General features: G+C 41.4%; 1 protein-coding gene across 7 annotated transcripts in view; it reads left to right on the top strand.

Moving 5' to 3' along the window:
• Positions 1 to 17,561, top strand: part of CLUAP1 (clusterin associated protein 1) — a 75,248-nt gene that overhangs the window by 23,087 nt on the left and 34,600 nt on the right. For all 7 annotated transcript variants that reach the window (XM_013176875.3, XM_013176884.3, XM_013176872.3 and 4 more), the window contains 3 exons: positions 2,267 to 2,350; positions 4,432 to 4,565; positions 5,750 to 5,891. In XM_013176875.3, the coding sequence (XP_013032329.3) occupies positions 2,267 to 2,350; positions 4,432 to 4,565; positions 5,750 to 5,891 (360 nt within the window). The remainder of the gene's footprint in view (positions 1 to 2,266; positions 2,351 to 4,431; positions 4,566 to 5,749; positions 5,892 to 17,561) is intronic.

Here is a 17,561-nt window from a genome sequence, read left to right as displayed (position 1 = left end):
TTATGATTTAGTGCCCACTTATATTTACTGCTCTGAAGTCTCACAGGTTAATGGCACTGTTTGTAGCAGTGAAGTGAAAAATGGGCATGCAAACGTAGACCCTTAGGGAGGAGCTGTGTGCCCATGGAAGCTGCAGTGGTGCACCTGGGTTCACCTCTCGGTCTGCTGGAGCGCAAGGAGGACATTCATGGCACTGACTGCCTTCGTTTCGGTTCAGCTGTGGTTCAGTAATCAAGTCTGAAAACACAAATTGCTGCCTTAACTCTGCTCTTCATTGGCCTGACACACTTTTCCAAGCAGGCGTGACTCGAGGACTGAGCCTCATTCTGGGCATTGATGTGGATTTCTCCATGAAGACTGTACGTAAAACTTCCATGGGTGGTAGAGGGAAGGTAGAAGGAGAGACATCAAACGTGTAGAGATGATTCCAACTTGAAATGGTGGCTCCTGAAAGGTATATCTGAAACCCATCAGTTACCCTGATCTGACACAGGTCAGAGTGACTTGTGCGTTATCTGTGGGTGCTTCACCAGGCTACTAAAAGGAAATTGGTAAGGGAGTTGGGTGTAATTAAAATCTAAGGTCCTTGCTGTTTCTTTTATCTTGTTTGAAAATGGAAAGGAAAATCATTTCCTTCCTCCTGCTGAGTGATAAACTATTTTGTTGAAAATACAGTCGCTTTGTAGCAGAGATCTCACTGTTGCCATCGGGAGAGCTGAGTGCACTTGGCAGGGCAGTGTTTCCAGCAGCTGATCTGGCTTCCTTTTCAGCTTCTGTGCATCTCGGCTCAGGCGGAGTCTTCACAAATGAACAGGCATTTTGTTGAGCTTGTGGATGCAGAATGGTCTCATAATAGCTACTGAGCTACATTATTCCTATCCGGCCTTCCTCCAAAAGCATCTACCTGTGGAGTTATTCAGGAATATGTACTGTGCAGACTCTTCGCATCTTATATTCAACCAGACTGACTTTCTGCTGCTTGGCGCTTGTATTTCTGCGTGGGCAGGGGAACGTTCATAAGCACCTTAGGCGGCGTAAGCTGTCACTGCCACTAACAGATGTAGCTCTTGTCATTCCCCAACAGGATATTTCCCCTACTTCTCTTGTGCCCCTCCCCCCCCCCCCCCCCCCCCCCAAAATAACAAAAGCCCTACACACATCGTGTGGCAGGCTGATTCAGGGAGCTGATCCAGCAGAGGAATAAGCTCTGCACGAAAAGCAGCTTTTTTTGTCTGGGTGAGCTCCCCCATTGGATTCACTGTGCAACTCTCTGAGTTTGAGTTGGTGAGGCAGCGGGATGGAGTTGGGCTGCCTCCGCCAGTACGTGCTTACGCAAGCTGGAGTATCTGGCCTGGTAACGTAACGGAGTAATTGTATCTGCTGCCAGCAGCTGTCCTGTAGTAGGCTGGGTGCAGCCTGTTGCGGTGTGTGTAACGTGTTTTCAGGTTCTTAGTCAGACGTTCTCTAGAGAGATGCTATTTCTGTCTTTATCCACCTGCTTCCAAATGGTTTGCCGACATAAGATGATTTTAAGGACTTTGGGCTGGAAAAATCTCCCTCTTCTCCCAATCAAGCAACCAATTCAGTGTTTGTGTGTAATGACCTGGTCAGTTTTGTAAGACATCATACGGACGAGGGCATGCTGAATACTCCTAAGCCCATCCGTCCCCAAAACTGCTGTATGCAGAAGAGGTTTTTGGGGGGATATAAACAAGGAATGCAGTTTTGATGAGGAGTCTGAATCAGAGAAGCCCATACATCTGCATCAGCTCATTTCATATGGGTCTGCACCCACATGGGAAGAGCCTACGGACTGTCCCAACTGCCTGGCTTAGTTAGGTGGGTTCACACTGCTTGTGTCTCTGTGAATTTTTGACACTGGGCTCATCTGCCTGCACTGCTGTTTATGTGAGCTGCATTGTAATGATGAAATCTTCCGTGTAATGTTGCACACTTTGCTTAACGTGTAATAACCTGTGCAGTTTCTAAAAAATCTGCATTCAAGAATAGTTGCAGTTCAAATGATAACACTTACCTTGTTTTGAAAAGTTACCTTAATTGCTCCATGTTGATCCCAGCCTCACTTAACTGACTTTTTCATAACCTCCCATTCTTTTAATTGTTTGAGCCCTGGTGCATAAATACTAAATCCTATGCCATTTGTTATGCAGATGATTATGTTTTTGTTGCTTGACCGTCCTCTGTTCTGCAAATACTAATTTCTTAGTGTACTGTTTAAATTTATTTATGTACTTTTATTTCATAGGAAGCAAGAACAGAATCTATTGCCAGACCTTTGGAGATAAATGAGGCTGAGAAGATGATGAAAATTGCCATTGACTGTGTTCTGGTAAGCAAATTGATATTTAATTGCAAAATCATCATTCCTCTCCTGCAAGAAGAACGTAGTTATTCTTATCAACAGCCTAGGGTTAAGCTGTAGCGCACACATCACCTTCAACTGACTGGGCCAAGTAATGCTCTGCCTGGTTAGTTAACAGGTAGTGTGAAACTTCAACTAATGGCTAATGCAAGTTTTGGTCTTTGTGTTCTCACGTTTAATGTTACCTATGTTCATCAAGGCAGAGAGCAGTCTGTGATGACTCCTTGCATCGTGGCAATGAATATAGTGATGATCTTTATGATTTCTGTGGAAAATCTGTTGTGTTCAAAGTGAACAGCCCTGTTAACTGTAACTGGTAGCTTTTCTTGGCAGAGTAGAAGAGGTGTCTGCACAGTGCTGATTATGAGCTGGCAGTCAGAAATCACAGCCTGCAGCAGAACGGATAAACTATGTTAGCAGCAGTGCCTTGGAGAACATGTTAAGAGCATCTCTGCTGCCAGACTGTTGTGCTGTATGGCTGTGTTGGTTTAATGTGCAGAAATATTCTCCCAGCTGAACTGACTTTGGTAACAAACCTGTGGTGTTGCTGTCAATACAGCTGTGTCAAAGAACAGCTTCCCTTGTCTCTATCTTGGGAGAAATCAACAGAAAACCCCTCCGTGGTTTAGTCGTAATCCCTGCTTCTGGTAGGGGCTCAGCAGTAGTCCCAGAATCTCTACAGGAATGATTGACTGCATCAGCACAGAAATCTGCATGCCACCTCCATTGTTTAAGCTGTGTCAGTTTTACAGTCCTGGCTGCAAGGGGCATACTTGGTAACTCAAAATGTGTTGCTACCTCTGGGGTTGTGAAGGTGGGCTCTGGAAAAAGGATAGCTGAACTGAGAAAGGGGTGAGAAGAACTTGCACTGTGCTAATTATTGGCATGCCAGTGCATCATTACGGTTCCAGTTTCAGAAGTCCCTTGTCCTGGTCTCGGGAACATTGTCCTTGCTCCAGTGCTTGGGTTCCTGTATCTCTGAATCATTAGCTGCCCTGAGAGGCAAGTATGGTGGTTAATTAAATCCTAGTGAATACTGTAGGTTATTTAACTGCAAACTGTATCCAGTCCAATTGTATAATTACAAGGAGTGGAGTTCCAGGTTTTAAACAGCCAGCGCATAATCAATAGATACTCCTGGCGATCTTTGTTTCTGCTCCTACTTGCAGTCCATATCAACTCTAAATGTTGTTAACGTGCATTGATATTCTAGGCAGTAGTGCTAATAAACTACCAGGAAAATATTAGAGCAATGGAGAAATACCAATAACACATACCTCATCTGGTTTAGTTCTGGACCAGTTAATGAAACGACCTATTATAGCTGTACAGCACGTAACAATTACTTCTTGAATTTGAGTAACTGTGAAGTCCTTCTTCCCTTTCACTCAAGCAAGATTCAGAGTTTCTAGAGCATGAGCACCCTGAATGCACTCAGTTGTTCTAAAAAGCTTTCCCCTCCTTATTCCTGTAATGCGTTACAAATTTTGGGATGCTTCCCAGATTTTGAAAAGATGGATGCAGCAAGACTCAGAAGAGGATGAAGGTATTGGGATAGATTAACTTCTTTTCAAAAGTAACATTTATCAGGAGGAAAAAGAATGTTGATAAAAGCCTAGATATTCCCTAAAATAGCGCCAAGAAATAAATACATTTCTCATCTGTGTTTGTTCAGATGCCTACCTGTTGAAAGACGACTTTCTGTATCCTGTCAGATTTTTGGAGGGGGCTTCTTTCCTTCCCATCTTTTAGTACCATTTTGATGAAAAAGAAAGTGAGAAAGTTAAAGCTCAGGACAACTTTTTTTTTTTTCTTTAAGAATGCATGGGGAAAAAATAGGTATTTTAAATTTCTAAATGTATTGCTAGTTCGTTATCCTGGTCACAAAAAAAAAAAAAATCATTCTCATTGCCTGGCTTGTTCTAGCTCATTGTTATAAAGTTTTATGAAAACATGTTATATGAGATAATACAGAAGGATGTTTAGCATCTGAAAGACAATTCTAATTATTCCAGTGCATGCTATGGTTTATCATCCTTCTCCTTTAGGAACAAGTCCAAAAGACTAAAGACATGTTGAATAATGTGGCTTTGGATGAAGCCAATTTGGAAGCCAAGATTGAAAAAAGAAAATTGGAGCTGGAAAGAAGCCAGAAGAGGCTACAGACCCTACAGAGTGTTCGGTAAAGCTTATGAACTGATTACCTACTGCATAAATGAGTGCTAGCATAAATGATGGTATTGTGTGTTCTTAATGCTTAGAGCAGCGAGGAGTGAAGTCTGTTAATGAGACTGAGATGATGGCCCGTGGGAGAAGGATTTTCATCTCTAGAGATGCCCAATCTGGATTGTAGTTGTTTATTTTTTCGGTTATTTTGTATTTGAAATCAGATTATCAGGGCTGTTAAAAGCCCCCAAAACACTATTTGGTGGGCTGCCTAGTTGCTGCTTGAGCTGTACAAAATGGTCAGGTAGTATGTCTTCTTTCCTTTGTCATTAAACATAAATGGAGACATGTACTTCCACTGAAAATGACATGTGGGGCAAGTATTCCCTTTGTTCCAGAGGCTTCCAGCATTCCCAGCCACCAAAGTAATTAGGCATCCCTTGTTGGGATAGGTTCCTCTGGGCAGTGACACAGCTTGCCATAAAATCAAAATGTTCAGATCCATGGTTTAGCTTGGTTAAATTAACCATGCCCCCTTGGTTAAATTGCAGATTTATGCAATCTATAAGATCATTCTCTATTTTTGAACCTCATATGAAGAAAAAAGAATATAAATATGAGAAAAATGAGTGGTGGGAAGAATAACATTGGATTCATATACACGTCGTGATCCAGAACACTTCAGCTGGTAGATGTGAAGCACTGAACAGCAGTAGCATTCTGTGGGGCACAGCAGTAGGCACTGTGGTAAAAGGCCTCATCATTTACTCGTATCGGGACTAGTTATGCTTCTAATAACACCGTACACTTTTGTTGCAGATAAGCCTCCAGTAAAGTAGGTGGCTTACCATCCATGCAACAAGCTGATTTTTTTTTTTTTGGAGTTAAGGAACAGCAAGCTGATTAATTTAGATTTGTCTGCTAAAGAGGCCAAAATGCTGCCTTCTGTTTGTTTGGAAAGGAATGGTAGTGGATATGCAGTAATGTTTCCTTTGCTATGTGTAATTTTCATAGGATAGCGTAGTATTTCTTTGCCTCGTGCTTTTAGTCTCTGAAGTAGCGTGGAACCTTGGAAGAGAAGGTCCTTATAGATTAATACAGTAGACATGGAAAAGCAGCTGCAAAAACAGGAATGCTGTTCCAGATTTCTGCATGTACAGGTCTATGTTTCTCTGAGTAGTTTGTTCTTGTTGTCTGCAGTCCCGCTTTTATGGATGAGTATGAGAAGATAGAGGAGCAACTGCAGAAACAATACAGTAGTTACCTAGAAAAATTCCGTAATCTAACCTACTTGGAGCAGCTCCTGGATGATCATCGTCGGACAGAGCAAGAGATGTTTGAGGTAAAACAGTTTAGAAATGCTCATCAAGACTCTCTGTACTGTAGTCTTTGGCCTTATAACAGAAAATGTCATAATACCCCTTTGCCAAAGCAGCCTGTTGCTTGTAGAACCAGCTCCAAATGACCGGCAGTTTACTAATGTGCTGTAAAGTGTGATTGCTCTTGGACAAACGTGATAATAGAGCTTTCTATTTTCGGTTAGTGAAGTTAAACCAATGTAACGATACCCCTTTCCAGACTAACTTTTCTTGATTCTTTCTTTCTCAATTGATGCCTTTTATTGTGTGGAGCATTTTCAGTATTTCTAATCTTCCTCTTGCTACATACAGTGTATGTGCTAAGAGTTTTAGACAGTTATTTTTGTTGTCTGCCAACAACTGATTTATAAGGGCTTCTTAGCACAAGGCTCTTCAATTTCCTCATAGTTGTTCTCTTCAATGAAAACATAGCAAAAAGTAGCAGTGAAAGAATCAGATATGCTGGAATCCTCTCTCACAAAGACTTCACTTTATTTTGGCAGGAAATTCTATTTTCTGCAGACTTACTGAATTGTATCAGTTCAGGGTGATTCTTGATTATCCAACAGGATAGAAAATATGCATCTCTATCTCATCTTATTTCATCCTTTCCTTTCCTTTGGGTGTTTACTGGACTGCAGCACTTTCAGCCAGCTTTTTATTCAGCTTCCTGTAGCTTTGTGGTTTACTGATATTATTGGCTTTTCATCCTTCTTGCAATCTTTACCCAGTACATTTTCTGTCTGCATTGAAAAGAGATGGTTCAGTGAATGATGTCCCCTTGGGCCTTAATCTTGGTGGGTGTGCTATACCTTGTTTGAGTGAAACAGTGCTTCCACTTTCTGGTCTCCTACCTTTCATATGCAGATTGTTTTGTTTTGTCAACACAACTCACTCTCGTTCTTGGCAGAAGTTTGGGAGAGCTGCAAGTAGCGTTCCTTGTGTCTGGTCTACAACTGCACATTTTGCTTTCGTCATATCTGTATGAGCCTATTGATTTGGGGAAGGAAAAAAAAAAAACAGTTAAGTCGTTTACCCCCAAGTTTAGTTAAAGTTTTTGTGACCTGTGCTTAGGCTAGAAATAAGATAAGGTAACTCTGTCTCTCTTTTTCCATGATGTCTCTCTTGAGCTGGTGAGATTGTATCATTTTAGAAAGCTTTGCAATTCTGTAGAACTGATTGTGTCGAGAAACCTCCCCTTTGAGTATTGTCTGCACTCTTTCTGTGCATCTGAGCTGCACAACATGATGTACAGAGGGCTTCATAACCAGGCTCTCAGTTCTTTTTGCTGTCTAGAGAAAATACAGTAATGCCCGTCACCTCTGGGACACAGGAAAAGGATGCTCTATTTTGTTCAGAAGGCTCAAATATTTTACTGCATTATTTGCCTGAGGAGAAAGTCAATCTGTATTTTAAAAGATAACATGGGCATTTGACAACTTGTTAATTGTTGTGAACCAACTTCCTATTAATCTCCCTTTTTATAAGCTATCTGTCTCTGTAGAAACTGTCACATATTTCTAACCAGTAGCGAGCTTCATATTTTCATGTGTCTTGTTTAATAATACTCTAGTTCTTCCCCATCTCTTTGGAAGAAAAAAAAACCCTCCTCAATTAAATCATACTCTTGAAATGAAGCCTAAAATCTGATTTATTCTTTTCCCTTCTGTTCAAATGTCATTGAGACTTAATACCAGAGGTAGAAATGTTTTGAATTCGACTACCTGGAACTGTTTATAAATTCATGCACAGAAGTTAGTAATGAGTTGGCTTACAGCTCTTGAGAGGATTTTTGTTAAAAGATAATAAGATGAAGGAAAAGCCTTTGCCATTCAGGAATGTTCCTGTGCTTAGAATATGGAGAGCACTTTTTATTTTCCTTCTTCTTTCTGTGAGGTGCCTGGAGAATCCATATAGATTCTTTGGCTTTTAATTTAGTAGGCTAAGCAGATAGTGATATTTCAGCAGTGTGCAGAATTAAAGAGTATTAAAGGCTGTGAAAAAAAGATGTGTCTTTCTCTGCGTACTTCTGTTACTTGTTATATGCGGTACACATTAGCCAGCATCAGAACTGGAAACTTCTTAAACGTGTGTTTTATGTTAACATTAAAATAGCATCAAGTCTTCTGCACTTGGAATGTGCTCTTGCCATGGTTGAGTGTTCCTAACAATGATCTCAAGCGATCTAGTTACCTTGCTTAAACCATCTGTAAAATGCATTGTGTTAGCTTAAACCAGCAGTTTACCTGTCTAGTTCCCTAGCTTGAGCTAAGCCCTGAAAAGACCCTGAGACCATTTCATTTCATTTCATTTCCCATAGGTTAAAGTCTGTTAAATCTTTTCCTGAGGCAATGTTTGAGAATACTGTCCCATTCCTCCCCCCCCCCCCAAAAAAAAAAAAAAACACAAACCACAAAACAAAAAAGACAAACAACAAGGGAGGAAAAAAAGGTACCTTTGACAGTTTTTGTTCAGACTGAGGAAAAGAGCATGGGTATGAAGAACAGAAAACTAGAGTATCTAAAATACTTAGAATGTTTAAAGAGTGAGGCTCTAAACGTCCCTTTGTGGGCAGCAATCCAGCGACTCAAGCAGCGATGACTGCTTTGTTGCAGAAGCTGTTGCTTTGGTAAAAGAAGAGGTTGTGCGTGTCTTTTACAGCCAGATTCTCAGGAGTGCTGGAGTCCAAGCTAGTATATGAAGTCATGAGATGTCAGTGCTTGAAATCAGGCTCCAGGACTTGGTAACTGAAAGAGAATGAAGAATCTGGGTCCTGACTAGGCCAAGAGACTTGCTGGCACTCTCGTAGCTCCAAACTGGTGGGAGGGTATTTTTATTTTTAAGAGTGTGGTGTTTAATCCATTTTGTGTTAGTCTCTCACCAAGCTGGAACACCAGGGCATTATTCTGACTTCTTGGTCTGCTTTTCAGGTAGTGTTTCTTCACCTTTGGTATGTGTTGGTGAAGCAAAACAGGGGGTGGTTTTCTTACATGCTTGAAAAAAGGAATTTGCTCCAAGCTGATGCTGAATGCCGTCTTAGAGTTTATCATCTCTGTATCACTTTTAGAATCAACAGAGGAAAAATAACTGGGATAATTGCATTTAATCCATTGTAATATGCAGTCTCTTGAACTGTCAAAAATACTGAAAATTGTGTTGATTTTAACTGTGATTTGTCTTTTGTTCCACCAAACAAATCTTAATTATCTTGTGTGGTAGAAGTGAGAGTCAACTCTTTTATCGTTGCAGTGTATTTTGTTAAATAGCTTGCTAGGAAAAGCAACAGCAACGTAATTAGATTAATCCGGCACTCTGTGTGCTGTTCAGTACTGAGGGCTGTTTCCTGGATCACTTTCCTTGACTGGTTGCATGTCTTAAAGAGGAATTTTTGTTCTGATTGAGAGACTGTTGCTGAATAACGAGACTAATCTCTAGCGTGCTTAGACTCAAAGCCGTTTGGTAGCCTGCTGACGTAGCAGGGCTAATGACATAGGCCAGAGTGCATTTCCTAATTAGAAAAGTGATTTAAAGATTGTACCCAAGCACACAGATTTAATTAAGTGACATTGAGCAGTGGAAGCACTCCAGCCTTTCCAAACCGCGGTGCTGGTTGTTTGTGTGGATTTTTTGGGTTTGTTCTTTCAAGCGGGAGGTGTGTGGCTGCTCGGAGAGCTGCGCTCCAGAGCTCACGCCGCCGCGGCCTCGAGCTTCCCGTTCCTATTTTACTTGCCACCCGGTGACTGTGATAACAGGGAGCAGCGTTTGGAGGACAATTGGCGGTAGTCTCCTGCCAAGCACCGGACTGAGAAATATCCGTCGGTGTTAAAAGGAACTTGAAGGCTTGCTATTGAGTCTCAACTTAAAGCATTGGCAGAACTGAACAGTTAATTGATGATGAAATTACCACCTGCAGAGTGCCTGCCTGTTTGATGTGGAAACCCTTTGAAATGTATGAAAAATACGAAATTATTTGTCTGTTATCAACTCTCGTTTGTGGAAATGTCAGAAGTCCTTACATGACTCCTCTTTTGAGTGAGTTTCTCACATTTATTGACAAACTGTCATGCACTATTTATTATTGGATCCAAGGAATTTAAATAAGGGTATTTTGTCTTTGTGGTTTCCTTAGCCATTTTTTCATTTTTCAGTCACCTCTTTTATTCTGTTTCCGTTCTCTTGTGCTGCTCGTGGCACTAATCCATCTTCTTGCATGTCCGCACAGAAGCAGGGATTTATGTGCCGTGTCTTCTGAAAGATTTGTTCTTATTTTTCTACTATGTAAAAAGAGTCGATGCTCTTCATTAATTTTTATCCTATTTTTAAGACAAAATTGGTTCTGATGTTTAGCCATTAAAGTTATTAGAACTTTGGCTGCTGTAAAATTCAAAGTTTCAGGGGTTTTCAGACTGGGGGCTGAATTTTTGGACTGTAATAGATGCCTGTCCTTTAAAGGACAGCACAGGCTAATACAGTTAGAAAGGCATTTTTGAAACTAGTTTGTGTAATGCCAGAATAACATGGCAATATCCTTTAGCATTTGCTGGCCTTTTTTCTAGACAGAATATACTTATGTTTCTTTTGCGCTTTGCAGAGGGCATGCTTGGAGTATTTTCTTCAGCTACTTCCTACTGATGTGTTTTAAGACTGCTTTTATGATGGTACTGTGAAATCTCAACTAAGAAATGCCATGGAGTGGTGGACATGGAAAAAGATGTTCTAAGCTACTCTGTCATTATCTTTGGTTTGGGATTGCGTAAACCATTTTTCTTTTCACCATTCTGATATTACTTTCAATAAGCAGTCCATTATGATGAGAGGTTAAGCAAGGGAAAAAAACAAACTGCATCGTGACTTTCTCTTCGTAACCCACCCTACCCAGATAAAATCCTGTCTTCATTTACCTAACGCTTTCCTATCAGAGCTCCATACCTGAAGCAGGTGCTTTATTCTGAACATGTACGTATCAGGGATATCTGAGTTCTGCTGCTCTCCAAGATAATCTTTGGTTCTGCTGTTTTGCTTTTTGTCTTTTGCCTTGCACTATCCCTTTGAAATATTAAATCTAGACATTCCCATTGCAATGTCTGCTTACTGAAATAGCCAGACAGAAGGTTAATATGAAAAGCGTTTGGTTACAGTCTTTAATCTTCTAGCTAATGTGCACTTGAATTATGACTGTTTGGAAACATTTTTATAGGTATCAGGAGAGCACTCCTGGTACAGCATAGCTAAATTATATTGAATATCAGATGTAAAAGTAAGCACGGGCATCTTAATTGTTGATTGCTTCTGTTCTGGCATTTAGTCCAGTCTACAAGTACGACAGTGATGGTGGGCTGAGACGCAGAAATCCCATAATGGAGAAATGTGGAAAAAAACAGAAGAGGAGGAAGGGATCGCATAGGCAGAGAAGGAGAGCAATGGAGCATTGGGAGGAAAAGACATAGGAAACTGCTGGCCTGAGAAATTATGGTCACACAGTAGGAGAAGATGGTGGAGACAAAGAAAAGGTGGGAGGGCATGTGAAGAGCAAGCTAGAAAAGATGGAGGTTACAAGGAGCTTTTGCTGCACACGTTCTTTCCACTGAAGCAAAAATGTGCAATCCCCTACCAATACCATGGCAACTGGAGCTGGAGTCTCAGAGGTACCTCGAACTGCCCTGAAGTGGTTGTGTGCTCCTGGTGCTTTATTGACACTGTCTCACCTTAAAAACCTTAGCATAAACTTTTTGGGAAATGAAAACAATTGAGACGTATGTTTCTCAGTGCTCAAAGGTCCACGTATTTGTTACGGTTCTCTGGACATGTGATGTGCCATATGGGCAAACAAGCTTGCGTTTGTCTCCTGGATTTGGGGTCATTTGACTCAAGGCTTTGTGTTCCTTTTATTCGACAGACTCTAGAACTTTTTGCAGACTCAGAGATCAAACAACAGTTGATTAAAACCCTAACAATACCACTTAAAACTCACTGTATCTACTGCATGATAACCCCTAGTTTGGCTTCGGAAGAATAAAACTGATATTTGAGAAGCCCTAACTGTTTTCTGGTGGCTCAGGAGGTACAAGTATAGAACTGAAACTCTGTATTGAGAACTTTGTTTTCACTCCACTCGCTAAATTAAAAAGGGAGCCAAGATGAGATTTAAAATGTTTCAGTGAGCTAGGGATACGTGGGAAAGCAGAGAGGTTTTTGAATAGGCCAATACGCATCTGGCGATAGAGAAGAAAGCCAAGACTGCTGGGGCTTGGTAAGAGGAGAATGATGCAGGAATGCAGGTCATCTCTGCTCTCACATCAAATTCTGACACAACCTGAAGTGGGATTCATTAAAAGAATTGAGGGGGTGGCAGGACTGAAGATGACTTCCCAGAGTGGCTGCTAAATTGTCTTGCGCTTGTTACCGCTGTCAGTTTTTGGAAAGAGCTACTCAGTACAGGTTCATCACTTAGACGTTTTTTTCTGAACAACAACAATGTTCATATTCTGCCCTCAGCAGCCCACGAACTCCTCAGCAGTAAGAGGTGGAGAGGATCCTTGTGCATCTGGGCTTGGTGCTGTGCTGGATACGAACCCCCTGCATAGGCTGCTCCAGGCTAGTTCTTTGCTGCTGCTGCAAACCCGCTGTCATCCTGTTAGATATGAAATGCTCTGCAGCTGGGGAAGGAAGATGGGGACAGTGTCCACTAAGTACTGCACCGTAGTAATTCGCAGGTAACTTCTCTGTCGTGCCAGCAATTGTTTCCATAAAGCACGAGTTGTAACAGCTTGCAGTGATAGCTTAGCTTGGAAATCCACGAATGCTGCTAGAGATCAGAGACTGTGCAGCCTCTTAAGTTCTTAGGTTGTCTTGCTGAATTTCTTCTGCAGTGACCCCATTCCTGAAGAAACATTAGAGGATAATGGTGTCTTTTGTGTGTTCAGAATGCACTGCCTTTCAGTTTTTAAGTATTCTCTTATCTGATCTTATTTGGCAAGAAAATAGGATAAGAGGATTGTTCACGTGGTGGTCTTTCTGCCTTCCCTGTATGCCTGAGTTACGCTTCTGAATATTCACAAGTATTTTACATGAATGACTTATATAACGGAAATCTAGCTAAGTAGAAGACAAAGCAGAAAACAATTATAGATCACTTGAAGCAACACTGATCAAGTGGATCAAGTTTCTTTTTGTTCCAGCCTTCCCCCCCCCCCCCCCCCCAAGATCAACACAAATAAAAAAAAAATCATTACAAGAAACCTTTTAATAAGTGGTTACAAGCCCAGGAATTGGTTGAAAGAAAAAGCCCAAATAACAGTTATTTTGGGACTGACATTTTGCAACTGATTTGCACCAAATGACATAAGTAGGTAATGTTAAAATGATGTGAGCAGCAGAGGCAGGTAGCTATGAAACACTGGCATTTTGATTCACACAAACATGCATAATCTCAATGTGAAAAACAGGTTGTTTTTTATATAATGTTAAATAGTAGAGTAATTCTCAGATTTCCAGCTGTGTAGAAACAATTTCTAGTTATGTGAAATATATGAAAATGAAAGACTGTGCAAGTATGAACAGAACAAGAAGCCTTGTGTCAGACACCCACCTAGCACACGGGCTGGTGGTAGGAGATACGGCACCTCCCAGAGTCCTTCCCTTCATCCTGTGAATGCTCCAGAATGCTGTTGGGGTTCACAGAAGTTGGTTCTGGTGTTGAGATGGATACCAGCACCCTAAATTGGGAGCTGTACCAGTTCAGAAGCATTCCAAGAGGATCAAGCATTGGGATTAAGGAAAGGTAAGAAATGCTAGAGCATCTTTCTGCCCAGGGACTATGGGTCATATTTGTATTGCCAGGATTCCATATTCATTCTCACTTGGCCTTGTATCGAGCACAATGTAGTCCTGAAATCAACGGGAACCTCCATTTTAAGGCCACTAGATTCTCCGAGGGCCTTCTTTTTTAAATCCGTTGAGCTGTGAAGCTGTGTGCCTTTCTCTTGCTCAAGCTCTGTTGCATCTTTGAGAGGTCAGCCTGTTAAGCAGGGTCTAAATCCCTTTGGCAGTTTGCATTTGCTTGAAATACCTGGTGGTGGCCATCTTTTAACAAGAAACAAGAGTATCATATAGCGCATCCTACATCTGAGTTTCTTCTCAGCACAAGGAGATTTAAATCAACAGTGTCTGTTTCTTAATCTGCACACTAGGCTGGAATGAAGCTACCCTGAAATGAGGTAAGAGCTTATGTGGTGAAGAACACAGAATTACTGAAAAGTAGAGAATAATGTGTAAGGTGAAACCTGATGTTTTTGTAGATCAGTGGTTGCCCAGAAATTATTACTTATTTTGTGTTAAAGAATAATAGCCTGATGTATGTGAACAGTCCTAGAAATAGTGTTTGCTATTCCTTTCAACAGAGATTTGTCTGCATCGTAAGTCTTGTCTACTTTATTCTTCTCTAGCTCATCACAATGAGAAATCAAAAAAAAAAAAAGGCCTTATCTCTGTTATCTCTGTCTTCTGGCGTTGTAGCTAGAGCACTGTCTTGGTGAGCAGGAACTAGGAGCTCAAATCTTGTCAGGCAGGAGAAGTTGTAAAACCTAGGTCTCTAAGTCCTGTGCTAGGGTTCTAACAACAGCGCTGTTAAGACAGAGGCTTGCTGGTGCTGCCTCTTAATTTGAGGCTTGACTGGTGGGAATGAAAAAATAAACTGAAGTGTGTGTCAGCCACCTGTAGAAGAGATTCTTTGCTGTAAGAAACATGGGCTGTACTGGAACTAATTGATCTCAAGATGAAAGCAGATTCTGTTGTCAATTCCTGGAACCATTGAGTTCAACAAGAATTACCACCCTGTAATATAATAAATGCTATCCTTGAAAATAGCAAGTGATCCTGGCTCCCCTTGGAATGCTTAAAGGTTTGTGCTACCTGTGACACAGGGAGAGGATAATTCTGCTGTTAGATTTTAGCGGTGATGGGACAGTGACTGCTTGATGGTGGTAAACAAGATATAGCTGTGACTACTAACTTCCAATCAATACTAATTTGGATGATAATTTCTTCACACAGTGCAAACTGACCTCAGGTTTACATTGCGGAATTGTACATTAATTCAAATAAATCATACATCTAACCAATATAGCTTGTAAGCTAGTACAATAAAAATGTATTACATGGAGGGAATGCTCAATGAGCTGTTATTGAGTCATTATAATTCACGTCTTCCACAAAAGCGAATTGGAAAAATAGAGAGGAGCCGTTGTGATGGTAAACTTGCTCTAAATCTGATGATGACTACATTTGAGTCGCAGGGTAAAGTCCATCCTCTGCATCCCCTGTGACACAATTTCAGGTAGTAGTGAATTCCTGAGTGTTAGTGCTGATTTGAAGCTTGTATGAAAGCGTTTTAACTGGAAAATTCTGGGCAGAAAATGTTAGTCTGGGATTTCTACCCCCCCCCCCCCCTTTTTTTTCCTCAGTTCTGTTTGGATTCTATCACTCAGCACTAGAGGATGATTTAGAGGCCTGTGATCTCACCCAGTCTCATGATGCATTCTGGCTGCTTCCCTTCCAACCCTTTTCTCTTCTGTCTCTTCCTGATCCTCTTGAGCTATGCCCTGTCGTAGGTGGTCACAGAAATCCTCAGCGACCCAGTGCTGTATTACCTGTAACGTTCTGCTCCCTCAACTCTGATCTGTGGTTCTTGGATGGTTCAGGAGTATTTCTTGTATCCTCTTGGGGCCTTTAACTTCAGGCCTTTAGTCAGCTTTATTGAACCTGGATCTTTATGTGGAAGAGGAAACTAAGCCTAGTATAAGCATGCTAGACTTACCTGTAGGCAGCATCCCTGTGCTTCTTTAACCAACTGAAAAAAGGTGTTCAAGCTTGTACTTATCCTTGTGAAGCATGACATTGCACCATTCCTTGTTTCCAAATGGCCCAATTTATGTGAATAATGAGATGGCTCTGGCTGGTGGCACAACAAAGTGTGCTCTGGGAGTAGTGTTGGAAAAGCAGTTCAGCAGAAACATTTGGCATAAATGTCATCTGTGTGTTTTATGAAGGCTTCTCCACATTTATGATGCCTCTTTCCCTTTATTGTTGAACGAATTGAGGTAGTCCAGGGAAAATTTACATCAATCTGCAAAGTGACCCATGCTGTATAAAATGCACACGTAGGTGTGGGGGGAAACTGGCTGCCCCAAGAAGTAATGAAAATAGGGTGCATGTGTGCATATAAGAAGGGATCCTGATCACTGAAGCCTCAAAAAGTGGGGAGGAAAGGTCATGGAATAAAGGAGGATTTGAAGCGTCAAGTTCATAGGAGCCAGCGTTGACTTCAGAACTGGCAGAGCTTGTAATGAAGGAGATAAAATTATAGAGAGCTCAACTGCCATCCTTCTCAGGAGCCTTCAGGTAGCTTATGTCAAATTCTTTGAATTGCCATCCATCATAATATATAGCACAAAAGAAGTTCAGTACAGCAGTGGGGATGACTATCTGGGGTAGTTTGTGTTTTTTGTTTTTAATAGAAAAATGGTCAAAAGAGGTAAATAACGTTTAAGCCTGCTTCACACTGATCACTGATTCACAGATTAATTCTGGTTGGAGAGGACTTTGTGAGGCCTCCAGCCAAACCTACTGCTCAAAGAAAGGTCAGCTATGGCATCGGACCGCGCTGCTCAAGACTCTATCCATACGGGTCTTGAAAGCCTCCAAGGACAAAGACTGCACGGCCTCCCTGGGCAAGCTGTTCACTGTTTGACCATTTGAATGAAAAACAATAATGTGTATGTGGCAGAGACGGTGGAGTAAGCTGTGCAGAAAGATTTTATCTTGATGCACAGTGCATCAAGAAACCTGCCACTAGGAGAATAACCAATTTACTTCATAAGGACAAGAGGGGAGAGCTGTAGGGGGAAGCAGAGGTTTACACGAAGCATAAACATGGCCCTCCAGTCTATAGGGCAAGTCGTGAAACCCAACCAGTAGTGCAAGAGTGAACACTTACCAAGGTGGAATTTGTCACCCTGAGCTAACTTGCTCTTTCTATTTAGTCCCATCCTTTTGAGTTCCTGAGGGGAAAGCATTAATTTCAAGGTGAGACCTTCATGCGCAGTTTGCTTATTCAAGAGGGTGAGTAGCCGATCCGACAAAAGTCTCAGGACACCACCTCTCAACTTCACTTTATGAAGTGTGCTGTTCAGTTTCAATTCCAATTTATCTGTTCCGCGAAAAGTGGTTATTGCAGTGCTTGTGAGTTGGAAGTACTGAAGTCAAAACTGCTCAGTAAAAAACTGCTCAGTAATTATGGGAGTTTTAGGAAGAAGTATGTGAGAAACATTAAACCAATATAATTTCAAAATGCTTCCTGTGGATTATGTTTCATCCTGTTACGTTTAGTGGGTTTTTTGAATGTCCTTTACAGGTTGTGGCCTGAGCTTGGTAGCATTAAGAGCTGCTATGGTGGAATAGCATTAGTGTAGGTAGTTTAGGCTGTAAATCACAGCTTTCTCTCTCTCTGCCTTCTGCTGTTCAGGTGACATCCTGCAAAGGCACAGCCGGGCAGCTTGGTACTGGCTTCACTTTCCCACAGATCCTTGACAGCAGCTTGCCTTCCTAAAGACCTTCTCCAAAATGGTCATCGTGAGAGCTCATGCTTATATTTTAAT

Source organism: Anser cygnoides, chromosome 15, assembly GCF_040182565.1.
Source record: "Anser cygnoides isolate HZ-2024a breed goose chromosome 15, Taihu_goose_T2T_genome, whole genome shotgun sequence".
In the NCBI taxonomy this organism is placed as follows: Eukaryota; Metazoa; Chordata; class Aves; order Anseriformes; family Anatidae; genus Anser; species Anser cygnoides.
The sequence above is the reverse complement of the archived record's forward strand: the minus strand, read 5'-3'. Positions and strand labels throughout refer to the sequence as shown.